At 50.1% G+C, this 27,501-nt stretch overlaps 1 protein-coding gene across 1 annotated transcript in view; it reads left to right on the top strand.

The window, feature by feature from the left end:
- LOC130206781 (adhesion G protein-coupled receptor A3) overlaps positions 1 to 27,501 on the top strand; it is a 113,901-nt gene that overhangs the window by 11,052 nt on the left and 75,348 nt on the right. Inside the window, exons 2-6 of the mRNA XM_056434902.1 lie at positions 9,700 to 9,771; positions 19,451 to 19,522; positions 22,453 to 22,524; positions 22,627 to 22,698; positions 22,991 to 23,154. Of these exons, the coding sequence (XP_056290877.1) occupies positions 9,700 to 9,771; positions 19,451 to 19,522; positions 22,453 to 22,524; positions 22,627 to 22,698; positions 22,991 to 23,154 (452 nt within the window). The remainder of the gene's footprint in view (positions 1 to 9,699; positions 9,772 to 19,450; positions 19,523 to 22,452; positions 22,525 to 22,626; positions 22,699 to 22,990; positions 23,155 to 27,501) is intronic.

Raw genomic sequence — 27,501 nt, 5'->3', positions numbered from 1 at the left:
CTAATCAACTGGTCCCCGGATAATAAACAATCATCCCACCAAATTTCATGCGATTCGGTTCAATACTTTTTGAGATTTGCGAATAACACGCATACAAATAAAGAAATAAAGAAATAAATAAATAAATACACGGCGATCAAAACATAACCTTCCGGCATTTTCAATGCGAAGGTAATCATTAGCCGCTCGTCCGGTTGCAGTTTACGGTGTGTGTGTGTGTGTGTGTCTGAGAAAGTGTAACTTTTCAATCACAACTATAAGACCAATAGTTGTGGTTATTAAAAGTCCAGAAGCTTCTTTGAATGAAAACCGCCACTTTCCAGTCACGCTCCGTAAACTGAGGGGGAACCGCAGAGTCCGGTTTACTGCTCTGTGGGTTTGACCCTGTTCCATCCATCCATCCATCCATTCTCATCTGCTTATTCCGGGGTCGGGTCGCGGGGGCAGCAGACCCAGCAGGTTGACCCAGACTTCCCTCTCGCCCGCGACACTTTCCAGCTCATTCTGGGGGATCCCGAGGCGTTCCCAGGCCAGCCGGGAGATATAATCTCTCCAGCGTGTCCTGGGTCTTCCCCGGGGTCTCCTCCCAGTAGGACGTGCCTGGAAAACCTCTGACGGGAGGCGTCCAGGAGGCATCCGAATCAGATGCCCGAACCACCTCAGCTGACTCCTTTCGATGCGAAGGAGCAGCGGCTCGACTCCAAGCTCCCTCCTGATGTCCGAGCTCCTTACCCTCTAAGGCTGAGCCCGGCCACCCTACGGAGGAAACTCATTTCGGCCGCTTGTATTCGCGACCTCGTTCTTTCGGTCACTACCCAAAGTTCATGACCATAGGTGAGGATTGGAATGTAGACCGACCAGTAAATTGAAAGCTTCGCCTTTCGGCTCAGCTCTCTCTTCACCAAGACGGACCGGTACAGCGCCTGTTTTACTGCTGCAGCTGCACCGATCCGCCTGTCGATCTCCCGCTCCATCTTACCCTCACTCGTGAACAAGACCCCGAGATACTTGAACTCCTTCGCTTGGGGCAGGCACTCTGTCCCCACCTGGAGGGAGCAATCCACCGGTTTCCGGCAGAGCACCATGGCCTCAGATTTGGCGGTGCTGACTCTCATCCCTGCCGCTTCACACTCGACCCTGTTCCAGATACAAGAAAATGTTCTAGAAACAGGAGAACGTTCCAGATACAGGAGAACGTTCCAGATACAGGAAAACATTTTAGATACCCATCACCAGTAGTCCATGGAGGACCCATCACCAGTAGTCCATGGAGGACCCATCACCAGTAGTCCATAGAGGACCCATCACCAGTAGACCATAGAGGACCCATCACCAGTCGTCCATGGAGGACCCATCACCAGTAGACCATAGAGGACCCATCACCAGTAGACCATAGAAGACCCATCACCAGTAGTCCATGGAGGACCTATCACCAGTAGTCCATGGAGGACCTATCACCAGTAGTCCATGGAGGACCCATCACCAGTAGACCATAGAGGACCCATCACCAGTAGACCATAGAAGACCCATCACCAGTAGTCCATGGAGGACCTATCACCAGTAGTCCATGGAGGACCTATCACCAGTAGTCCATGGAGGACCCATCACCAGTAGACCATGGAGGACCCATCACCAGTAGACCATAGAGGACCCATCACCAGTAGACCATAGAGGACCCATCACCAGTGGACCCATCACCAGTAGACCATAGAGGACCCATCACCAGTAGACCATAGAGGACCCATCACCAGTAGACCATAGAGGACCCATCACCAGTAGACCATAGAGGACCCATCACCAGTAGACCATAGAGGACCCATCACCAGTGGACCCATCACCAGTAGACCATAGAGGACCCATCACCAGTAGACCATAGAGGACCCATCACCAGTAAACCATAGAGGACCCCTCTGTGTCCAGTCAGACTGTCATAAGAAGCCCATGGAGATTAAAGCGCTTTTTAGTTTTTGTGTTTATTTTAATATTCTTTCTTTGCCAAACACATCGGCACTAATAATAAATATACACCAGCACACTTGGATATAAACTTTAAGAAAACAAGGGTTTTTGTCCACTTTTTCCACCATCTAAAGCGTGGCCGCAGAGACGACGAGCCAACCGTAAGTAACAACAACAGTGGAGCCATTACTACTTTGTGGGAGACGGTATCAAAAAAACGAGGGAAACTGAGCTGAATCTGGAAATAGAATGAGTTCGCTCAATTGGCCCACCTTGCCCCCAGCACTCCTCTTTTGCTAACGTTCAGTCCTGGAAAATGTTATTTTTGATGATTTTAGGGCAAGGACCAGATTCCAACTGTGGACATGCGGGACTGTGTAACACCTGTCTGACGAAACGCATGACTACTGGTGCCGGATCGTCATATGCCCAACCGAGTCCTTCTGTTTCCGCAGACAGAACCAAAGAGTCCTGGTAAATCTATGGGGTGGAGGTTTGTTTTATGACAAACAACATGTGGTGACCCAAGAACATTAAGACCTTCTCTGCCCCTGCTCGTCAACCTGAAAACATCTCCTGACGATCTCATGCTGGCCCATTCTACCTCTCCTGGAGTTCAGCTCGGCCATCACTTAAGGCCGGCTCACATTCCACCATGACCGATTTAGCACTATCGGACTCATATATGATGTGTTATGCCTGCATCAGAACAAGTATCCTGACGCGGCTGTGGTGGTGGCTGGGGACTTAACAAGGCAAACCTAAAAGCTGCTATGCTTTGACTTTCACCATACATTAGCTGTGCTACCAGAGGAAAGAACGTTGACCACTGCCAGGGCTGACTGACAACAATTGTTCCGGCACTTTCGGCCCAGACAGGCCCAACTTAAATCGGGTCGGACCACACCCACTAGCACAAAAAATACTCACTTTATAGTATCATTTTATACACCGTGCTGTACAGTCATATACAGTATTCCCAAACCATCATAAAGATGACTACATGCAGTGTTAAATGGTACCAGTGCTGAGATCAGTGCAATACCCACTTTTGATCATGGGCAATACCGAAGCCAGCTGTAGCTATAGTCTTGTGGCTATATTTCTCCTGACCTGGATCAACTAAAGCAGAGGCTGACTCGGCCCTGCTTCCTCTGCATCTGTACCCTGCTGCTCCTGCCTCTGTGCTGTTTCCCTTCAACCTGTTGCTGTGGTATCACACATTAAACTTGTGGGAGAAAGTAGCAGCAACATGTCCCTAATAAGTTACACATCGGCAGCATCGCCCCGGAAGTCTCTTTTTTCTTTTCTATAATTTTTCCCAGCCTCCTTCCGCTTTGTGTGCTTTTTCCTCCATCCTCAAGCATCCAGGCTCAGCAGGCCCAAAGTCAAGAGGTCCTGCAGAAACCCCAACCTCTCTCTGTTGATTGGGCCAGCCTCAGTCTGTAATGACCAATGGGTCATTGTCCCATTTATGGGGCTATCTGGCGTAGCTTTCGGGCTGGCTGCTGATATTAGCCGGCCGTCCAACAAAAAAGAAAGTTTTTTTTTTGGGACCGCCGTCAAGCTCGGCCCAAAGCTACCGCGCTCCAGCGGTACTGCTCAGGCTGATGGCCTATCCAGCCCTGACCACTGCTATACGCCATTCAAGTGAGGCTATAAGGTTGTCTCTCTCCTCTTTAGGGAAATCAGACCATGCCGCCATTTTCAAGCCTGAGTATAAACAAAGGATCGCGGGAAGTTGCAAGTGACGAGAATGCGGTGGTCTGACCAATCAGAGGCTGAGCTACAGACGCTCTGAGTATCGGGCCGACTGGGACATGATCCAATCCAGTTCCAGTGACGCTGTGCTTAGTTCATGGTAATGAGCTCATAGCAATTAACGGATACCATCGCCCCTACGGTAAAAGTTAGGACTTCTCAACCAAAAGCCGGGTTGATAGATCCATCCGTGAAGCCGGGAATCACCGTATTGCCGCCTATAACTCCGGCCTCGTATCTCAAAATATGATTTAGCATAAGGCAGCGGTCTATGGACTATATATGTGAAGGGACGCCAAAAGAAGGTACCGAGACAGAGGAATCATGATGGAGCAGCGCGACACCAGGCGCCTCACAGGGGCTGTGGACTATCACAACCACTAGAGCAGACCTCAAGAATGGTGAGTGCCACGCATCCCAGTTGACGACCTGAGTTCCATTTTATGCACGGTTTGAGGCTACAACAACAGCGCTTACCGCTAACAACAACACTGTTAGCGAGCCGAGGTGAGTTCTACTGCTGGGGATGAATACACACCTCTGTAATCGAGCACAGTGAGGAGGGCTCTGTTGAGGGTGGAACACCAGGAAAGCTTTTATCCAGATGGCATATCTGGGCCAGTACTGAAGACCTGTGCTAACCAGCTAGGCTCCAGTGTTCATGGCCATCTGAACCTCTCCCTGGCTGGAGTCCGTGGTCCTGCCTGCTTCAAGAGATCCACTATTGTCCTGTGCCTAAGAATGCTTCTCCAGCATGTATGAATGACTACTGACCGTGGCCCTCACCGGTGGTCATGAAATGCTGAGGAGGCTGATAAAGGACTACATCTATGCTTCTCTCCTTCCTCCATGGACCCGCTGCAGTTTGCTTATCGCCCAAACATCCACTTGGATGATGCTGTTCCTAGGTACTGCATAATTATTAATTTCATCTGGATGTTGGGAGGGGGGCTATGTGGAGACTGTTGTTCATTGATTTCATAGTTCAGCTTTCAACACCATAGTCCCCTCCAGACTGCCGGCAAGTTGATTGAGCTGGGACTGAACACCCCCTGTGTGCTTGATCCTGACTTCCTGACCGCCAGGCCACAGGTGGTCAGGGTGGGCAGACACCTCCAAATCCCCACCCTGGAATATTAGGATCCCCCCAGGGTTGTGGGTCCTCAGCCCCCACTGTACTCCTGTAACACATGACTGTGTGGCCAGGTTCAGCCCAACACCATCATCAAGTTTATGGATGACAGAGCAGGTGGGCCTGATCCTCCCATTAAACCCACTTAGAAGGCCTACCTGGAGGAAGCTGCTGGATCTGTCACCTGGTGCCAGGACAACAGCCTCACTGCTGGAATGTCACCAAAACCAAGGAGCTGATTGTGGACTCTAGGAGGGCAATACTGAAAATGAGGACGTGATCAAACAACGGGGACGAACGGACCACGGGTGGAGAGGGGTGAGCGGGCATAAAACACTGGAGTCCACATCACCAGGATCTGACATGGTCAACAAACACATACTCTGGGCAGCTACCTACCACCTCAGGAAATGAGGAAAATTTGAAGTTTCAGAGGATCCTTCAGTCCTTCTACTCCTGAGCTGTATCCCATTGTGCCACTGCCAGCCTGGTTTGCAACTGCTCCAGATGGTAAATATTTCCAGAGAGAAAGCGCCGCTGACAGCACCATTGTCCACCCCCACCTTGCAGGACTCCCAGACACCAGGAGGTGTAGTGAACCAGAGCCAGAGGATCATGAAGGATCCTCACCACCCCAACAACAGACTGCTCTGTGCTGCTGTGTCAGTGTGGCGCCCAGAAATACTGCAAGAACAGAGGAGACTGGGAGGATGAGTTTCTTTCTCAGCCATCTCTAGGATTGTAAACCCGTGAATTCCCACCAGGGACCCCACATAGGACCCGTTACACCTGCCCCTCTTAGGTACACACACACACACACACACACACTTTTTCTCAGAGGTGTAGGAGCTGTCGCCTTCCTCCTGAAGTCCACCACCATCTCTCTGGTCTTGGCCACGTTCAGCCGCAGGTGGTTCGCATCGCCCACTTTACAAAGTCACTCACCACTGCCCTGTACTCCTCCTCCCGTCCATCCTAATACACCCGACCACTGCAGAATCATCAGAGTACTTCTGCAGATGGCATGACTCCGTGTTGTACTGGAAGTCACTGGTGTACAGGGTGAAGAGGAAGGAGACAGAACAGTTCCCTGTGGGGCTCAACATCACTGACCACCGTTCCAGACAGCACACGCCCCATTCTGACAAACTGTGGTCTGCCTGTGAGGTAGTCAGTGATCCAGGAGATGGTGGGCAGCGTCCACACCGGCCACCACAGCTTCTCACTCAGCAGCAGTGGCTGGATGGTGTTAAATGCACTGGAGAAGTCAAAGAAAGTGACTCTCACAGAGACACAGTTCCATCCAGGTGCGACTGAGCTCGTTGCAGCAGGGAGATGATGGCGTCGTCCACTCCCACATGAGGCTGGTAAGCAAATTGCAGAGGTCCCAGCAGCGATTTCACCTGCGGCGGAGGTGAGCCAAGACCAGCCTCTCCAGCACCTTCATCACATGGGAGGTGAGGGCGACCGGTCGGTAGTCGTTGAGGCCAGATGGTGTTGACTTCTTTGGGACAGGGACCAGGCACGGCGTCTTCCACAGCACAGGGACCTCCCAGCCTCAGGCTGAGGTTGAAGAGGCGCTGCAGGACACCAGACAGCTGGGTGGCGCAGGTCTTTAGGACCCTGGGGCTGATGCCATCAGGACCTTCAGCTCTGCGCTGGTGTAGTTTCTCCAGCTGTCTTCTCACCTGGTCAGTCGTCACAGAGAGAGGGGGGAGGGTGGAGAAGCCCGTTGTAGTTCAGGGCTCGGTGGATGTGCAGCCCGGCAGGGGGACAGAGGGGAGGTGTTTGGGAGGTGTGATGTGTGGAGGAGACAGGGGGGGAGGGCTGTGAACTGAACCTATTGAAAAAACAGTTCAGCTCGTTGGCCCTCTCCAGGAGCCCCTGGCTGTCTCCTCCCACCTTGAAGCCAGTTATCTGCTTCATCCCAGTCCACACCTCCTTGTGTTGTTCAGCTGGGTTTGGCCTCAGCTTCCTCCTGTAGGAGTCCTTGCCCTCCCTGAGCTTCACCTTTAGGTTGCGCTGGGCTCTCCTCAGCTCATCCCTGTCTCCAGACCTGAAAGCAGCTTTCTTCATGTTAGAAGCGCCTTCAGGTCCCTGGTGATCAGGGCTTGTTGTTGGGGAAGCAGCGCACAGTCCGTGATGGGATGGTGGTGTGTTCACAGAACTTGATGTATTCCGTGATGCAGTCGGTCATACTGTTGATGTCCTCCCGTCGGTCACACAACACATCCCAGTCCGTTGACTCAAAGCAGTCCTGTAGGCGTTGGCCTCCAGAGACCACCTCCTCACAGTCCTGGTGGTCACGGCAGCCTCTTCACCAGAGGAACATACCTGGGTGTCAGCGGACCAGGTCATGATCAGACCTGCCGAGGGGAAGGGCAGTGGCGCTGTATGCCCTTAGTATTAGCATACAGCAAGTCCAGAGTTTTATTGTTCCTAGTTGGGCAGTCAATGTATTGATGGAAGGTTGGCAGAGCTTTATCAATGTGGTGTGGTTAAAGTCACCAGTGATGGTCATGAATGCTCCAGGCTGATGATTCAGCAGAGCAGACACAGTGGAGTGGATGGTGTCCACAGCTTCCTCAGCGTCAGCTGATGGCGGCGTGCTACGACAACCAAAATGGCGGACGTGAACTCTCTCGGCAAATAGTGGGCGCATCCCCACGGCCAACAGTTCAATGTTCGGGCTGCAGAAGCGCTCCTTCACGCACACATGGTCCGGATGGCACCACCGTTCATTCACATAAACAGCGATCCCCCTCTTCTTACCGCTCTGTGTAGCGTCTCTGTCAGCCCGAACAGTCCTGAAGCCGGGCAAAGCGCTGATCCGGATAGTCCGCGTGCAGCCACGTCTCAGTGAAACACAGAGCTGCTCTCACGGAAGATCCTCTCGGACATTACCAGCGCGCCGAGCTCATCCGTCTTATTCGCCAAAGACCTCACGTTCCCCGTTATGATCGTGATTACCGAGGGTTTGTATCTCCTCGTTTTAGCCCTCCGCTTGACACCCGCTCTGCAGCCGCGAGCCCTTCTCCGTAGCTCCAGCGGGATCACAGGTCTGTCTCCAGGCAGAAGCTTCGGCCTGCACAGCGCGATCAGCTGAGCGAGTAGACGACGGTCCCCGTCATTGTTTTGCTGTAGCTCACCGATACTCACGACAAAGTGAACAAAAGCCACAGTAGAATTATCGAAAAAAGTAGTTATGGTCCAGTGTCCGACCGTAACTAAGACAAACGTGAAAGAAAAGAAAAAGAAAAAGAGAGGAAAAGTGCAAAAAAAAAGACAATAAAATAAAAGCAAAACGCCACTACTGGAACAAGCAGCCGTTGGCACAGCGCCATACAAAGAAAGCTGAGCTCTCAGGAACACATGACACTGCTTCACCAGAAGGACCTCACAGGGATAGTAACACCGGTGTGTGTTCTTACGTGATTGTATGCTTGTCTGAATAATGAGTTCCTGAATAATGGTGTGTGTGTGTATGTTTGTGTGTGTGTGTGTGTGTATGTGTGTATTTCCTCGCCAGTAACGCACTCTGCAGGAAGTCCCGTGCGGTCACTTTTTCTTTCTCGCTAGACAAATGCATCACGCGGGGTGGTTTTCCACTTCCACAAAAACAGTTAAAAAAAGGAAAAGGAAAGGAAACACGGCGACGTCAGCCTATGAAATAATAATAACCGCCTCTGAATATGTATTCATCACGTCCAGATCCCTGCGGCGCATTGATTTGTTGTTGTTGTTATGTGAGCGAGCGGATGATCGAATTGTGCTGAACCGGCATTTAAAAATGAAATCCAAAAAATAGTTAAATTAGACGGATATTTAGAGGTGGAGGAGCGGCGGATGGAGGGTGTGGTGTGGTGGGGGGGGGGGGGATCATTACCCATCTGCAGCACAGACGGCCATAAACAAGACGGAGACGTGGCCGGGATGAGAAACACTCAACCGCAACCTCCCGGGACATAAATCCTCTACACGATCGGAGGATCAGCGATATGTCAGCCAGCGCCGCCAGGCCGCGGGTCACGTGGGCCGTACACAGGAAGGGCACGTAGTCACCGTGACGTCACACGGCGGTTTGGGGACTGACGCTTTGAAGCCTGAATCTGTTCATCGTAATCTTTTGGTTCGCCTCGAAAAGTTGAATTGTGCGCCCGGTTGTTCTTAGCTCCGCCCCCTCCTGTTGCTTCTGGTTGCAAAAACACAAGATGGCGACGGCCAAAACACCAAATTCAGGCTTCAAAACGTCAGTCCACAAACCAACGTGTGATGTCACGGGGAGTTTGTTTTGGCTGTCGCCATCTTGTGTTCTTGCAACAATACAAATTGTCCAGGCGACCCAAACGATTGGACAACAACATGGTAGCCACCTGTCAATCGCCTTGTAGCCCCGCCCCTAAAGCATCTCCTGCTTTAAGCTCTATTCGCCTCAAACTGAGGGAATACATCAAGAGAGAAGTAGAGTCATTATATAGACTTCTATACAACCAGAGGAGTCGCCCCCTGGTGGTCAGGAGAGAGAATTCAGCTTTAACACATGAAGCATAGACTTCTATACAACCATACTTCTCGTTGCCCCCTGCTGGCCAGCAGAAAGAATGCAGCTTAAAGGCGCTTAAGCATTGGCTTCGACCTCAAAACCCACCTAGTTGGTCTTTACTCATTCATCTGCATTCATATGACAATTTCACACGTCTACGAAGATGAAATGATGAAGCGATGCATGAAACCACAAGGCGGCGTGACTGTTGTGGTATTTTCACAAACGTTCTGCATCGCTCACCTCTCTCTCTCTCTCTCTCTCTCTCTCTCTCTCTCCGTCCACCTCTTCTGCCCCGACACAGAAACCTGAGTAACAACAAGATCTCCGTGCTGAGGAACGGCTCCTTCTATGGCCTGGCTGCCCTGGAGAAACTGTGAGTACTTAAATCAAGCTCTCTTTTACTGGTTCGTCCTCATAGCTGTCGTATCACTCAAGGGGAAAGGCCACAAACGGGGGGGGGGGGGGAGGGGGGGGGTTAGGAGATCCTTGTCGGCAGAAAGCTCGCCAGTACTTTGTTCCCACCTTACAGCCCTCGTGCTTTACCTCAATTGCCACAGCAAGAGTCCCAAAAGGGGGTGATATGTAGCCGCATCAGATAAAGGCCTAACACAGACTATTGATGAGTCCCCACTGATGATCACCCCCACCCCCGCACCCCCACCTTCCGGAGCTATTGATTGGCTTCGCCTCCAGTGATGATCGGCGCCTCTCTACCCGACGGCGACGCTGACATTGGCTGATGCTGAGGGAATCGGTGAAATCACGCAGAGAGAGGAGGGGCTTATTAACTCTTTCAACCACCCTCAGATGTACATAGAAGCAGCCCCCCCCCCTCCTCTTGACTTTAGACTCTGATGTCAGAGGAGTCGTTCTGCCACCTCTACATCGAGAGAGATGGACCCGTGTGTCTCTGAGGCCGTATGAGTGCCATTGATCCGCTCTGCCGTCGTCCCTCTGGTGACAGAGAGACGATTGTGAGGCCTTCAAGGACATCAGCCAAAGGTCGGGTCGAGGCCGACCTCTCGGAGCAGCGTTTTGGCGAGCCCAGCTCCCCTCCCGCCACCTGCCTCCCTCTCCGGGTGCGGCCTGCGGGCGTTTGGCGTTCCGACGCCAGCAGCGGATGCCAAAGCCAGGTAGCCTCAGCGAGTTGGAACGTGGCGGTCCAGCTGCTCCCTCACCCGGCGCCGGCCCGCTGACGTGCCCAACTGGACTGATTTCCATCACATCCTGACAGCAATCAAGGAATTAAACGCTCTGACAAAAAAACAGAAAGAAAAGAAACGGTATAAATGTGTCGTAACGTTTCTTTCATTTGGCCCGAAAGTGAATTAAATGCTACCTGGAAGTTTACCGGCTCATTACTCGTCACCGGAGTCTTCCACGAGCTGCTAGTCGGACAGCTCAGCGCAGTAATAATCGTCGTGTTTGTTGTTTACGCTCATTATTACATTTTGGGGGAGTGGCCTGAAGAGACAGAGTCTGTTTTCGATGTCAAGGTGACTTTCTGAATAGATTCTTTAACTTTTTTAACTAATGCCGCTAGTGTTGGTAACACCGGGCTGGCTATTTGGGGGGGGGTTTGGATATCTTAAACAGAATAACATTGCATCCTTTTTTTTTTACTATTACAAAAACCAAGGTCCTCCATCCTATAGCTTAATATCGCCATCGTCATGCATTCAGGTCAAAAGCCCTTTCAGCTGTTTTATTTATCACAATGTTCATTTGTTTGATGAGGCGTCAAAACTACTAAAACTTCCAAAAAATAAAATACAACTTCACGAGTATATAACATATTCCTATATTATTATAACTGGCTTTCTGTGTTCTGCTGATCTGATGATGCATTTTCGGTGCGATTGTTTCCCTCTTGGAGGTTTTGTAATCCAGCCTCCAATCACAGTGTCTTTTTAGAGACTTTAAAAAATCCACTGTTGAAAACCGTTATTGTTGTTGTTTTAGCTTTCCTAAAACCGACCAATCAGAGGCTGTATTGCTACTTAATGAGAGGAGTGCAGTTTGTCCTCTTCGTACCTCGTCGGCTTCAGACACCATGGAAGATGTAAAGATGAGGCTTGTCTGGCGGTCCGAGTGCTAATGAAGGGTCCCCTGTATGTTGGAAGATGGCCTGGATCCCCCCCCATATGGCCGCGGGCCCATTACCATCAGCCCAACTGGGTCCCACGGGGGCAACACGGGAACAAAGCCCGCCACTGTTCTCCGCTCTCCTGAATGTAGCCTCAGACGCTTCCTCCTGGGTTTGTGAACCGGGTGACACATTTTTGTTTTTGTTGATAAGGTGTTGCGATTACGTTTAGCACCGCACTACGTGGGTTTAAATCCTATTTATCATATCGATCTTAATGTGTATTCGTAAACTATGAAGCCTCGATGACCACCAACGTTAATAACAGAGTTCCACAGGGTTCTGTGCTCGGACCACTTTTATTTACCTTATCTATGCTTCCTTTGGGCAAGATTATCAGGAAACACTCCATAACATGTAATTGTTAGGCAGATGATACTCAATTATATCTATCAATCAAACCAGAGGACTCAAATTCAAGCATGTCTTAAAGACATTATAACATGCACGACATTCGGTTGAAGGTTATTTCTTCGTCGACATTCAGTTTACATGGAACATCTGCAAGGAGCCGCACCGTGTGGGCTGATGGAGTGACTCACTTTTCACACTCAGCGTAAATGCATATGAAGTTGTATTTGATTAATTTCACACACAAATAAAAACTACAGCTCCGGTTTATTTGTTGATAAAACTAGATGGTCCGATGTACGCGGCGCTGTAAGCACGACTGCTAAACAAATGTATACGAGCGTCTTCGCAGCAGAGATTATTTTTTATTGTCGAGGCCGTGGATGTGACGGGAGATTTATTCTCCGTCGACTCTCTTAAATGTTGTTTTATGGAGTGATGCGGGTGTATTTCTTTATTTTTTTACTGTCTATTTGACTAAACGGAGGAATTTTTCTGAACTGTCTGAGCGGACCTTTGGCTCGGGGGAGGAGAAGGCATCAGAATTCGGAAGGCCATCTGCAATTGCTCATTCAGAGTTGCGAGTACAGCGTCGTTCGTTTAAAAAAAAAGAGAAAGTTCGCCGCTCCGGCTGGATGTTGGACATTTGGTCCATCCTCTTTCCTCTGCAGCGGATTGATGAGGCCGTAGGGAACCCTCCGGAGGATGCGTCCTCTGGCCTGTTGGGTGACCTTGAGGTCATCCTCAGCGAGTCAGAGTTTATTAACGGGGACGGCGGGGAAAACAAGACTATTATTGACCCGGTGGGATCGATAGCACCGGGAGATCCCTCGATGTAAATTAGTGTTGCAACGAATCATAAAACTCACATTTGCAATCGTCTCGTGGGTCAGAGTGATGCATCGGAAACATATAATATTGAACTTTTTTTGAGATACTAATTGCTGATCCATATTGGCAGATACACATCCTTTTCTTTTATTATAGCAGCTGGTGTACAAGACAACAACGTCTGTGTAAACCATCAGCAACTCTAAATGTTTTCCTTTTACTTTGTGATAGTAATTTATAGTATAGTACAAATGATAAGGAAATAAAAGATCATATTTGTACTGATTGAATCAGATGTTGTCATTAGTAGATTAAAGGATCTATAATAAGCTGCTAGTGTTCAGAGGTTTAACAGATTCATCTCTAAAATCTATTTATGTTGTTGTGAAAATATCTAATTAAAATAACTGTATCCATTAACATTCATAATCAAAACTAGATCTGCCGAGCTTACATTTGAAGTACATTTTAATTAATATTTGCTCAGAGCCAGAACGCATCATAATGTCACAACATGGAACCCTCGTTCTGCTCGTGTTAACTTAGACACCTGTTGATTGTTTACAATGTAAGATTTTTGAGTGTCTAACTGGATGAAGTATTGTTGGCCGTTTCCATGCCGACTGGTGGCTCATCAGCTGCTGTGAGATTTTAAAGGGGGGTTGATACCATCTGTTACACAGATTTGGTGCAATATGAAAAATTACGTTGATATACATTTCGATTGCGCTTCAGCAAAGACATGCCACACTGTAGTGTCTCTAGTGGGGCAATATGGTACTACAAACTCTTTAAGATATGATGGAGCGTCACCAATCAAGGTGAGGAGAATCGTTTTTAAAGTGATTCTTGATTTTACGGGGAGCCAGTGCAGAGCAGCTAGTGCAGGAGTGATGTGATCTCTTTTCTTAGTTTTAGTGAGAATACGAGCTGCAGCATTCTGGATCAACTGGAGGGACCTAAGAGATTTATTAGAGCAGCCTAATAATAAGGAGTTGCAGTAATCCAGTCTCGAAGTCACGAACGCGTGAACCAATTATTCTGCATCTTTTTGAGACAAGATGTGCCTGATTTTTGAAATATTACTGAGATGAAATAATGCAGTCCTTGAGATTCTTGACAGTGGTGTTGGATGCTAGGGCAATGCCATCTATAGAAACCACATCACCAGATAATTGATCTCTGAGGTGCTCAGAGCCGAGTAAAATTACTTCGGTTTTGTCTGAGTTTAACATCAAGAAGTTGCAGGTCATCCATGTTTTTATGTCTTTAAGACATGCTTGAATTTTAGCGAGCTGGTTGGTCTCCTCTGGTTTGATCGCTAGATATAATTGAGTATCATCTACTGTACATAACAATGAAAGTTTGTGAAGTGTTTCCTGATAATATTGCCTAAAAGAAGCATGTATAAGGTAAATAAAAAGGGTCCAAGGACAGAACCTTGTGGAACTCCGTGACTAACGTTGGTGGTCATCGAGGCTTCATACAAATCGTGATTGATCTGATAAATAGGATCTAAACCAACTTAGTGCGGTACCCGAACTGCCAATGGACTGATTCAGTCTCTGTAATAGGAGGTCATGATCAATGGTGTCTGACGCAGTATTGAGGTATCCCTTTGCTGAGTAAAAAGCCTGGCTGTCTTTTTTTATAGAATGTATTTTTAATCTGTTTACTTGCGAGGACTCGAAGTGAGATGAAGCCTTAAATGGATCAAAGCGCAGTCTTGAAATATGAATGCTTTTATTGTTATTTCACTGGGGAGCGTTGCTGGGTCACAGTCAAGGCCCAAACATGTGAGCAGCATGGGTGTGACCGCTTCACTGACCAAGTTTGGAGAGACTCTGAGGACTCGTTCTTCTTCTTTGTCTCCCCTGTGTTTAATTCACCGGGCTGTTTATCACAGATTGTCTCCTACAGTTAAAACAACAACCAGTAAGTAGCAGATGGATGATGGAAACCTGGTGGTTCAGCAGAAAGACCTATACTATGTATTTCCATCTGGGGAGCGTTGGGAGTTATGTCTTGTTTTGTTTTTCTTATGTGATAAAAAAAAAAGAAAAAGCAAGAGAGCAAGAGGCCGCGCATCAAAAACATCTCACGGAAGAATCCTCATCACACTCTTCTTCAACTTTTGCTTTGTTCCGGTGGCGGTGATGAAAACAGTCGTTCCAAAATAGGACACGGTTGCGCCGCTGTTAACCGAGACGGCGTCTTCTTCAACAGTTCAGGGTCTCAGGGAGGAGCTACCCCCCCCCCTCCTTCCATCTGTTGTTAAATCGCTCCTGTTTATTTCATGTTTTGATTTTTGCGCGTTGGCTGAAGTGAAGTCGTCTTTTTTGTTCACTCCTTTCTCTTCATCCAGTGGTTCTCAAACTTCTTCTGCCACGCCCCTCTTTGGAGGAGGAAACATGTTGACGCCCCCCCACCCCAACAAAAATGACCTACGCTGACTTTTTATTGAAATATTTTTTTGTGACTCCTCCATCTGTGCTAGAATGAATATACATACATAATAGAAAAAAGAAAATTGCAATCATTTTCAAGTAAATTTTATACTTGTTAGAACAATGCAAATAAATGTATACATGTGCAAAAAAAAACACACTAGCAAATAAATAACTTATTGTGGCTGCAATTAACCTGTTTTCCATTCAATATCATTTCAGGATAATAACAATAAGTAAAACCTGTGCAAAACACAATCAGTGCAGATATTTGTGTCAGGTTTTATTCATATTAGTGGCTGCAATGAGTTGCCTTCTACTCCAAATATGTTTTTAAATGGGGTTGATACGGCCTCTCAATGCTCAATGTTGAGCTTTTGTTTTGAAGGGCAACGGCAGAAAGGCCGATCTCACGGTGAACGGCTTTTGGCGAAACGGCAAGAATCAACCCGTTAACGGCGTAACGTACACATGTACACGAAGCTACAGGCATCCCAACATGTATTTATTAATGACCTAGTCTTATGTCCGTGTACTTTCAACTTGTGCAACACGTGAAGCTCTCAATAAAAGCTCTTTCTGCATCTCCTCCTGCGCCCCACCTGTAGTACCACTGCGCCCCACTAGAGGGGAACCGCTGCTCTAATCGCTGAAATCTGAGAGAAATGTCTGCAAAATAAATTGCGCTCCACCTGCGTTTGGGAAACGTGACTCGCGGTCCCGACCGGGTGGCGGCCGCGGAGACGTTAAGGTGGTAGCGGTCTCGAGTAGAAAAAAGAAAAAAGCTTTGACAGCGACGGTTTCAACCGCCGCTCGGGCTGAATGTCTCGCCGAGAAGGTTGAATTATGAATCCATGCCGCGGGCCTTTCTGTAGGGAAGATTTCCATAATGCAAACACACACGGAGGAAAAAATCCATTTGAGGCTCCGGCGGCTCAACGCCCGACACGCCCGACACGCCCGACACTCCCGACAGGCCCGACAGGCCCGACACTCCCGACAGGCCCGACAGGCCCGACACTCCCGACACGCCCGACAGGCCCGACAGGCCCGACACTCCCGACACGCCCGACAGGCCCGACAGGCCCGACACGCCCGACAGGCCCGACAGGCCCGACACTCCCGACAGGCCCGACAGGCCCGACACGCCCGACAGGCCCGACACTCCCGACACGCCCGACAGGCCCGACAGGCCCGACACGCCCGACAGGCCCGACACGCCCGACACGCCCGACACGCCCGACACGCCCGACAGGCCCGACACGCCCGACACGCCCGACACGCCCGACACGCCCGACAGGCCCGACAGGCCCGACACGCCCGACAGGCCCGACACGCCCGACACGCCCGACAGGCCCGACAGGCCCGACACCGACCGCCGACCGCCCGACACGCCCGACACGCCCGACAGGCCCGACAGGCCCGACACGCCCGACAGGCCCGACAGGCCCGACACGCCCGACAGGCCCGACACGCCCGACACGCCCGACAGGCCCGACAGGCCCGACACGCCCGACACGCCCGACAGGCCCGACAGGCCCGACACGCCCGACACGCCCGACACGCCCGACAGGCCCGACAGGCCCGACACTCCCGACACGCCCGACACGCCCGACACGCCCGACACGCCCGACAGGCCCGACACGCCCGACACGCCCGACACGCCCGACACGCCCGACACGTCCGACACGCCCGACACGCCCGACCGCCCGACAGGCCCGACACGCCCGGCCCGACACGCCCGACAGGCCCGACAGGCCCGACCGCCCGACAGGCCCGACGGCCCGACCGCCCGACAGGCCCGACAGGCCCGACACGCCCGACAGGCCCGACACGCCCGACACGCCCGACAGGCCCGACAGGCCCGACAGGCCCGACACGCCCGACACGCCCGACACGCCCGACACGCCCGACAGGCCCGACAGGCCCGACAGCCCGACACGCCCGACACGCCCGACAGGCCCGACACGCCCGACACGCCCGACACGCCCGACACGCCCGACACGTCCGACACTCCCGACACGCCCGACACTCCCGACACGTCCGACACTCCCGACACTCCGGACACGCCCGACACTCCCGACAGGCCCGACACTCCCGACACGCCCGACAGGCCCGACACGCCCGACAGGCCCGACACGCCCGACACTCCCGACACGCCCGACACGCCCGACACGCCCGACACTCCCGACACGCCCTATAACACTCGTCATCCATAACACTCGTCATCCATAACACTCGTCATCCATAACACTTATTTAAGATCCTTGGTTCAGGTCTGACGGCTTTCCCTCACACGAGAAGCCCTGTTCTCCAAATGATCTTTTTTAAATATACTTTATTGATAATGCACAATGTGATATACAGTGATCAAATAACAAGTAGTTTAATTTTGTGTGTGTATGTTTCAGATTACAATTGTAAAGAGGAAAAATAAAGAAAATAAGAATAACAAAGGCAAAACAGAATAACACGTTGTTATAATAATGAGTAATGAAACACCCACCCACTCAAAATGATCGTTGACTAAGTGTTATGAATAAAGCAACATTTGAAAAGAGGGATTCAGAAGTTCATGAACAATCCCAAAAGAACTTGAATCCAAAAGATTTAAAATTGCAATCTCGATTGCAATTTTAAATCTGTCGGTCGCCATCTTGGTTTTTTGCCGTTGCCATCTTTGTTTCTGTCGGTCGCCATCTTTGTTTCTGTCGGTCGCCATCTTGGTTTCTGTCGGTCGCCATCTTGGTTTCTGGCCGTCGCCATCTTGGTTTCTGTCGGTCGCCATCTTGGTTTCTGTCGGTCGCCATCTTGGTTTTTTGCCGTTGCCATCTTTGTTTCTGTCCGTCGCCCACTTGAGCACTGGCTTCACCTTTCATAACCGGAGCATTTCCACATAGTTCTTATAGTTCTCATAGTTGCAGACAGAGTGCGTTTTCACCATCGGCCGAACCATTTAGCTCCAGACACAGATCATTACCCCCAGATGGGAGTCATTTTTCATGCTGCTAATAATGGCTTGTCTTCTGCATGTGTAACTAATGCTTTAAAACATTAACCGAATGAGCAACGGCTTGCACACAACAGCCGTCGAGGCCTTTGATGCAGTGAGAGTCGTCCTGTACGATCCACCCACAGCACTGCATGGCTCCTCCACTCGTGTTCTGTACTGGGTGTCGTACGGTGAGCACTCGAGCTTCGGCTGTGACGAGGACGAGGGGAGCTCTTAGCTCCCAAACAGCCCCTCGCGTCAAATAAAGAGAGTTTTAGCATGACTTTTATTTTCACTGTGGGACAACGGCGGAGTCTTTGCTGGTCCTATCGGACTCGTTTTGTTCCTTTTGGCTGACCCTGGTCTAGACTGTGAGGATGTTCATCTGTAGAAAAAAAAGAAGTTTTGGGAGTTGAGTTTCATTGTTGCTCACATATGGGGGGGGGGGGGTGTACCCTTCTTCTCATTCGCATGACATTGGACATACAGTACTACGGAAACCAGGGACACAATTTCAGGAAGTTTTCTTTGGCACGTGGAGAAAACCAGCGGAGATTTTCTTATTTTTCTCTGGTGCTCCATTTTTAGTAGCGCCAGAAATGTTGGGGTGAAGCGGCGGGGTTCGAACGAAGGAGTGGCGGGCTGGAACCGCGACACGTTGTATCATGTGTTCTCTGCGTATTGAGCATGCAGAACATGGTCCGGCTAACAAGAGCAACTATTTCACAACTAAAACGATGTATGAACAAAGTAGATCATTTAGAAATGGCAACATTTAAGTTTTTAACTTGAGAGTTGAATTATTTGGTCTACGCGGGACATCCTTCCCCTTTGTCCCAACGAGCAAACCCTCATCCGGTGAACTGCGCTCTACTGTGTGAACAACATAAACATCCTCGTCCACATTTAAATTGGTTGTGTTTCCTTGGAAAGTTTAGGCGGACGGACGGACAGACAGACAGACAGACAAGCGGACAGACAGACAGGTGGACAGAGAGACAGACAGACAAGCGGACAGACAGACAGACAGGCGGACAGACAGACAGACAGGCGGACAAACGGACAGGCGGACAGGCGGACATACAGACAGACAGGCGGACATACAGACAGGCGGACATACAGACATAGACATACAGACAGACGGACAGACGGACAGACAGGCGGACGGACAGACAGACAGACATACATACAGACAGACGGACAGACAGACAGACAGACAGGCGGACAGACAGACAGACATGTAGATACATCACTGACTCAACTCTTGTCTCTCTCTCTCTTTCAGGGACCTGAGGAACAATTTGATAAGTACAGTGGAGCCCGGGGCCTTCCGCGGTCTGCTGGCTCTGAGGAGACTGTAAGTATGATGAAGTCTTCTTCAGGGGCCACGAGGGCCTCTGGTTCTCGGAGTGAAGCGAGCACTCAAGCTACCGCGTCGGCCTTCTTCCAAGGCGATGCTGAGTGGAGGCACAGTGGCCTTTCTTCTCCAGCAGCGCCTTCCTTCATGTTGATGAAGACCCGGAGGCGACGCAGTCTGCAGCACTTTTTTCACATTTTGCTAGAGGGCACATCGGCAGGAGGTGTTAAGTAAAACATTGTGTCATTCACTTAATCCTCTGAGATTTGAAGAGATTAGACCCACTGATCTTCTGACAGGTAAAGACGAGGTAACCTTTGCTAGAGGCACATTAGTTTTTTCTTCCATCTCCCCATCGTCCTGAAGTCAGTCACTCTCACCTTTCTTTAATGAGAGTCCACATTTGTAAGGGACCTATATGGATTAATAATAATGACATTTACCATTTTAACTAGGGATGCACCGATCCATATCGGCCGATATTCCCATTATCGTTTTTGATCGGCGTTCTCAAAACGGTCGATCAAAACGGCCGATCAGATGACGTAACATCTGCGAGAACTATCAGACGTTTCAATCGCCGCGCAACGGAGACGAAGCGCCCGGCGAGGGCCGCAGAGTGAGAGGTCAGAGGGGATCCTCACCACCGAGCGGCGTCCCCGTCCCCCGAGTTGAATCTCTGGGTCGACTCAGCCGACTCTCACATGTCTGCCCCTAGAGACGGATGCTCACGGTAAACGCATTCGATCGGGAGCGCGAGGGTTTTGATAACGTTAGCGGAAGGATTTAAGTGACAACATCCGGTTTTGCAAAGTTAGCGGAAAGAACCACGTGAAACAACATCCGTTTTTCAAAATAAGATGTCGACAAATCATACACGAACATATAAAAGTAAACAATTAACTGATTTTGTATCTTTATAAATCGTTTCTGAGATTTAGCTTAAATTATGCTAACATTAAAACATTTTTACTGTACCAAGGAAGAGTTTATAAAAATAAGTCAGACTTTTGTATGTTAAAAAAAGTCCTGTAAATAGATTTCCCCAAGAGTTCCAGGAAATCAATAATGCAGATGTGTTCCATACATATCTGAAATCCCCTACAATAGCAATCAAACTATTTTAATGTATCAATTAGGACATTTTTCAAAGTAAAAGTACTAAATGTTTAAAGAAATCGTTAATTTCTTTCATGTTTGAGTTGCTTTACATATGTATTTCCTCATAGTCCTAGGCAATAATGCGACACAATAAATAGAATGCTTCAATCGACACCGTGATCGGTGATCGGTATTATCGGATCGGCAGATACTGATTTCAGTGATCGGTGATCGGCACAAAAAACCTGATCGGTGCATCTCTAATTTTAACAGCAGAGTCCGGGCTACAAGAGTAACTAATCCATTCGTAGCTACCTGTATGCTACAAGCTACCGGCATGCTGCAAGCTAATGGCATGCTACAAGCTACCATCATACTACACGCCAACAGCATGCTACAAGCTACCTGTATGCTACAAGCTACCGGCATGCTACAAGCTAACGGCATGCTACAGCTAACGGCATGCTACAAGCTAACGCCGATGGATGCCGTAACACTCACAGCCTACAGATTCAGAGAGGACCTTCCAATCTCTTCTCAGACGAATCAGCAGCAGCATCCAGCCAAACAATTCTTTCCCGCGACTCGACAGAAAAGTAAATTTCCGTGAGATGAATATCGTGAAGCTACAAAAAAAAGTCTGAACGCGCCATTTCACTTCCGAAATAAAGAACCACCTTCCCGTTACGACCCTCGTGGCGTCGGTTTCAGTGACAGCGGATTATTATTGTGGTTTATTGAGTGTATGTTACTTCTGTGTGTTGATCTATTGAACACCATTAGTGATATAGAAGTGAAATAAATAGTGTGTTACATTAGAAAATATTACACACAAATCAGAGACATTCCATTTGGAGATTCGCCTCAACGAGCTGTACTAAAGAAAATATCTAAACATATTTTACTTTTACAGAGAGACTATTAACATATTGTGCTAATATAGCTGTGTAATTTTAAAGAGATATTCATCCGCTAAACTCATCTTGACTTTGTGCGTTTTCTTATGAGTGTAGTGAGGTGTAAAGATGTTTGTCTTAATAACGGTGGACATCAGTTTAATTAAAGATGTTGGATTATTCACACAAAATGATAAAATGTTTATTATTAATCAATATAAACAGAACCAGAACATCGCAACACCCTAATTGTACTTCTTTTTACATCTTCAGTTGTGTGTTAACTCCAAACACATTTTACTGTAACATTACATAGAATGCGTGTTTTTCTCCTTCTATTCAAGTCAATCCCCCCCGTCCATTACCCTCATCCTGGCGATCTCCATATAGCCTCCAGAGTGAGTGACATGATTGCAGCCTGATAGTTAGTGGCATCCGGCCTGGCCGGGAAGCGGGCGGTGAGTTAGCCGCGCGATGATTCGACGCGCGTGTGCCGCCAAGCTCGGGGAGCAGCGGAGTGCTAATTTAAGTGCTCCCCAACTGGTGATTACTCGAGTGCTCTGCTTATTTTCCCACAGCTGCTCCAGCAAAAGCAGCTCTTTAATTACCGAGTGCGAGGGCACGGAGCCACGGACGCGACAGCGCTCGGCTAACGGAAGGAAGCCCGCTGAATTAGCACGTGGGCGTGTGCACGCGGGCGTATGTGTGTGTGTGTGTGTGTGTGTGTAAGGTCACAGAAGGTCAGGAGAGCTATTCCCGGAAGTGGAGCTGATGAATGGACGTGGTTTTCTAACACCTTCCACAGCTGCTTGAGATCTCTGCACAGACAGATGCTAACGCGGGAACGAATTGTTAGTTGTATAATATCAGCACAATGGATGTTCTGAACTGAAATGTTCTTCTTCTTTGTTGTTGTTGTTGTTGTCCTCATAGGGACCTGTCCACCAACAGGATTGGCTGTCTGTCCCCTGAAATGTTTCTCGATCTGGGCAGCCTCTCAAAATTGTGAGTAATCCCGAAAATTAAAAAAACACACGTTGCACTGAATACAGCGTTTGATATGGATTTTAGTTTCTCGATGAATGAATGTCTGTGTCTGTCCGTCAGGAACCTGTCCGGGAACATCTTCTCCACGCTGACCGCGGGACTCTTCACGCACCTGGTGGCTCTCAGAGTGCTGTAAGCAAACACATTCACACCCTGGTGGCTGGAAGTGGAAGTAACTCAATCCAATGTTGACTTATTGCAGCAGTAAACGGGCACATGTGTGACTAATCTCATTAGCGCTGGCTCAGAGTGATTCAGAGCGCACAATACTGGGGCCCTGGAGCTGGCGACACAATAATTAAAACAATAACACCTGTTATTGTTTTTTCCTGTTCTGACGTGTCAGAAAGACTCTTGTGTGGATTTAAGGGGCTCAACTCCAGCGCAGGTTCTAACCGCGTGATGGTTCTCTCCGCCCCGCCAGGCACTTCAGCGCCCAGACGCTGTTCTGCGACTGCCAGCTGAAGTGGCTGCTCCTCTGGGCCCGGAGACACTCGGTGAGGATTGGCAACGACACGGTGTGCGTGTTCCCCGCCCGCCTCCACGGGCTGGAGTTCCACAACCTCCTGGAACAGCAGCTCATATGTGGTAAGGGCCTACAGGGTGGTGGGGGCCTACTGGTTGGTAAGGGTCTACAGGTTGGTGGGGGCCTACAGGTTGGTGGGGGCCTACAGGTTGGTGGGGCCTACAGGTTGGTGGGGGCCTACAGGTTGGTGGGGGGCTACAGGTTGGTGGGGGCCTACAGGGTGGTGGGGGCCTACAGATTGGTGGGGGCCTACAGGTTGGTGGGGGGCTACAGGTTGGTGGGGGCCTACAGGGTGGTGGGGCCTACAGGTTGGTGGGGGGCTACAGGTTGGTGGGGGCCTACTGTGTGGTGGGGGTCTGGAGTGTAGTAAGGGCCTCCAGTGTGGTGGGGGTCTACTGTGTGGTGGGGCTCTGGAGTGTAGTAAGGGCCTTAGCAGATATTTTCCCTTTAACTTTGACACTTTCACAGTGAAGAAGCAAAGACTCCGTCCAGATCAAATAGTTTCTTCTTCTGCAGGTTTTGCTGATCCTAAATCAGCCGGTAACAGACCCTTGAGGAACGTCTCTGAGACTTCTCATTAGCAGTTCACTAACATTGCTGTTCCAAGTGCTTCGCAGACTGAGAACATGATGAAGTAGATCTCTTCTGATAATAGGTCTCTCTCTCTTCGGTGTTCTCTCCCCACTTGCTGTGAACTGTTTGACAAGCCTAATATGAGGGGATGATTTAGTGCAGAATTACCAGACAGAAAGCCCCAGGCCAAAAAAAAAAAGAGTCTCTTGAAGAAGGACTTTCGGGGGAGGGGGGTCTCACCCATATCCCTGGCGGAGGCCGCTACGGTTGTCAAAAAGCTCCTCGGTGGCAGATGAGATCCGACCTCGGATGCTTGTTGGGCTGTTTTTGCTGACACGCCTCTTCAATGTCACATTGGTTGTCAGGGACAGTGCCTTTGGACTGGCAGAGCAGGGTGGTGGTTCCCATTTTTAAAAAGGGGGCCCGAGGGTGTACTCGAACTATCATGGTATCACACTTCTCAGCCTCCAGGGGAAAGCTTCTTCCAGGGTGCTGGAGGGGAGGCTCCGACCGCTGGCCGAACGACAGATTCAAGACCAGCAGTGCGGATTCCGTCCCAATCCAGGAACCGTGGACCAGCTCTTTACCCTCGCAAGACTACTGGAGGGGTCCTGGGAGTTTGCCCAATTAGTCTCCATGTGCTTCGTGGACTTGGAGAAGGCGTCCGACCGGATCCCTACGTTTTTTTTGTGGGGGGTGCTGCAGGAATATGGGGGTCCAGACTCGTTACAACGGGCTATCCGGTCTCGGTGCGCCTGCAGTAAGAGCTGTGTTCATATTCTCGGCATTAAGACAGAGACGTTCCCAGTGGGTGTCGGCCTCCGCCAGGGCCGCCCTTCATCACCGGTCCTGTTTGTGCTTTTCGTCGACAGGATATCTAGGCTCATCCGGGGGGTGGATAACGACGGGTTCGGGGCTCTCGGGATCGCCTCTCTGCTGTGTGCAGATGATGCGGTCCTCCTCGGACCGCGACCTCCGGCATTCACTGGGGCGTTTTGCAGCCGGTGAGGATGAGGTGATCAGAGTCACCTACGGTCACGAGCTCTGGGTCGAGACCGAAAGAACGAGGTCGCGGATACAAGCGGACAAAATGAGTTTCCTCCGTAGGGTGGCCAGACTCAGCCTTAGAGATAGGGTAAGGAGATGAGTTTCCTCTGTATGGTGGTTGGGCTCAGCCTTAGAGATAGGGTAAGGACATGAGTTTCCTCCGTAGGGGGGCCGGGCTCAGCCTTAGAGATAGGGTAAGGACATGAGTTTCCTCTGTAGGGGGGTTGGGCTCAGCCTTAGAGATAGGGTAAGGACATGAGTTTCCTCCGTAGGGGGGCCGGGCTCAGCCTTAGAGATAGGGTAAGGACATGAGTTTCCTCCGTAGGGGGGCCGGGCTCAGCCTTAGAGATAGGGTAAGGAGATGAGTTTCCTCTGTAGGGTGGTTGGGCTCAGCCTTAGAGATAGGGTAAGGAGATGAGTTTCCTCTGTAGGGTGGTTGGGCTCAGCCTTAGAGATAAGGTAAGGAGATGAGTTTCCTCTGTAGGGTGGCCGGGCTCAGCCTTAGAGATAGGGTAAGGAGATGAGTTTCCTCTGTAGAGTGGTTGGGCTCAGCCTTAGAGATAGGGTAAGGAGATGAGTTTCCTCTGTAGTGTGGTTGGGCTCAGCCTTAGAGATAGGGTAAGGAGCTCAGACATCAGGAGTGAGCTTGGAGTCGAGACGCTACTCCTGCGTGTCGAAATGAGTCTGCAGAGGTAGTTCGGGCTTCTGATTTGGATGCCTCCTGGACTTCCTTTTCCAGTTACGTTAGCTGGAAGGTTTATACCTGTCCAGCTGGCCTGGGAACGCCTAGATCCTCCAGAGTGAGCTAGAAAGGGTTGCGGGTGAGAGGGAAGTCTGGGTCAGCCTGCTGGGTCGGCTGCCACTCCGACCCCGGATTAAATGGATGGATGGAGTCTGAAGACTAAATCGTGTCTATCAGCAGTTGGTGCAGCAAACAGAGTTTTTAGGCTAAAACAGTTGCCTCAGTGAAGAGGAATCCAAGAGTCTTTATCTCTCTCGCTCTCTCTCTCTCTCTGACGGACCGGTTACAGACAGGCAATCTCCCCGTTGCCTCCCTCCCCCCGTCTCCCCTCCGTTGCTCTATCTCCCAGTTTCCCATGCGGCGGCTCGCGGGGGAATTGTATCTCCGATGTGATAGAATCATCCCTCTTCTTCTCCTGACATCTGGTTCACGCCGGCGATATGGCGCCGGAATGAGAAAATAATCAGGTTGTGCATGTATGCGAGAATGTGTGCATGGAAGGACTTGGAAAGGGAGGTGGTGGTGGTGGTGGGGGGGGGGGGGGGGAGACACCATCACATAAAGATGTGACACAGTGTGCAGACGACGAACGAGACCCTGTCATTCTACGTAATCCTAATTATGTATGTTATTATTTCATTTACACGGAACAATCCGGAAGTAACCACGGGCTGATTCTGAGCCGCGGGGGAATCCGGCGTCTCTTTTTTCAAGACCCTAAAAAGCAACCGTTATCGGATTACGGCCATAACGCTCACGCGACTCCATCTCCACGAACCTCACTCATTCACTTGACAACCGGCACTTTCCGATTGCATCCGGCGCGGCGCTCCAACGGACACATGTTCACTCCGTAACGGGAATGTCGCACGGCGACGCCCGCGGGCCGAGACCTCGTTAAGGCCGCGTGGATGGGTTACTGCTCACGCACCTGATGCCAGGTTCTCGTAATCGAGAAAAATGATGAAAATATCCCCTCTTCCGCACTTCCGAAAATGCCATCGGAAATATTCATATTTCTCCACTGAGATATCCGCCCGCCCGCCACCCACAGCTTTTTTTTCTTCTTTCTTTCGACGTGTCATAGAAGATGCGTCTGTTTCTTCCTCCAGCGGCTGCAGCTTGATGGGGAGCAGATGTCTGCGGCGTGCATTCCGGCATGGAGCCCTGGTCCCCCCCCGCCGACGCGGGTCGGGTATCGCCTGCAAATGAGGGGTGACCGAGGAGCGCCTCGCGGCTTCCTGCCGGGATCACGTGCTTCCTGCGGCGAGGTCAGGTCGGGCGTCTGTTCGGCTCATCTCGACGCGGCCTTCTCGTTCTTTAGCGACGATACGGCGCCGACGGAGAGCGTGGGGCGGCTCACTGCGCCCTGCTTTCTATAGAGCAGTATGAAGTGCATGATGACACAGCAGTGCAATGGCCCATTTCGGGCATCTTGTCATTAAATATAATCCCACACGCAGCCCCATATGTCTTTAAACCCGTGATGTGCCTCCAATAATTCAATGCTATCAAAACATCATGAAATATGACTTAAGTTACTCTGTCATCTGGGTCTTTGAAGTTTAGCCACACACCTTTCTTTATTCATTTCATTTGCTTGAACCGGTTGCTTTGATAATGAAGTCTGTGGGGAGTAGAACAGCAGAGAGTCTGCTGCTTGAGCTTCAACACCGAATCTATGAGGATCAACATCTAACGAGAAGAATACTTTTCCTTGTGGATAAACAGTGAAACTTTCATGCATCTTTTTGGAATGCGGCCGCTGCTAACGGCGGTACCACACGGCTGTGCTAACGGCGGTGCCAAACGGCGGTGCTAACGGCGAGGCTGCAGTCTGAAAATAGGACTCCTCCAACATTTTAAGGATGTAATAATAAAAAGAAGCTCCAGTCTCGGTGGAGAAGACGTTCACTGCATCCCAACAACGGTCGCCAAGGAGCATCGGTGTTGGTGCCACATGAGCCACGCTGCCAACGGCCTCACACCAACACTCACACACATCACTGTGCCATCTCTCCTCCTTTCACACACACACACACACTCA

Source organism: Pseudoliparis swirei, chromosome 17 (assembly GCF_029220125.1).
Source record: "Pseudoliparis swirei isolate HS2019 ecotype Mariana Trench chromosome 17, NWPU_hadal_v1, whole genome shotgun sequence".
Taxonomy (NCBI): Eukaryota; Metazoa; Chordata; class Actinopteri; order Perciformes; family Liparidae; genus Pseudoliparis; species Pseudoliparis swirei.
This window is presented reverse-complemented; position numbering and strand designations above follow the sequence as displayed.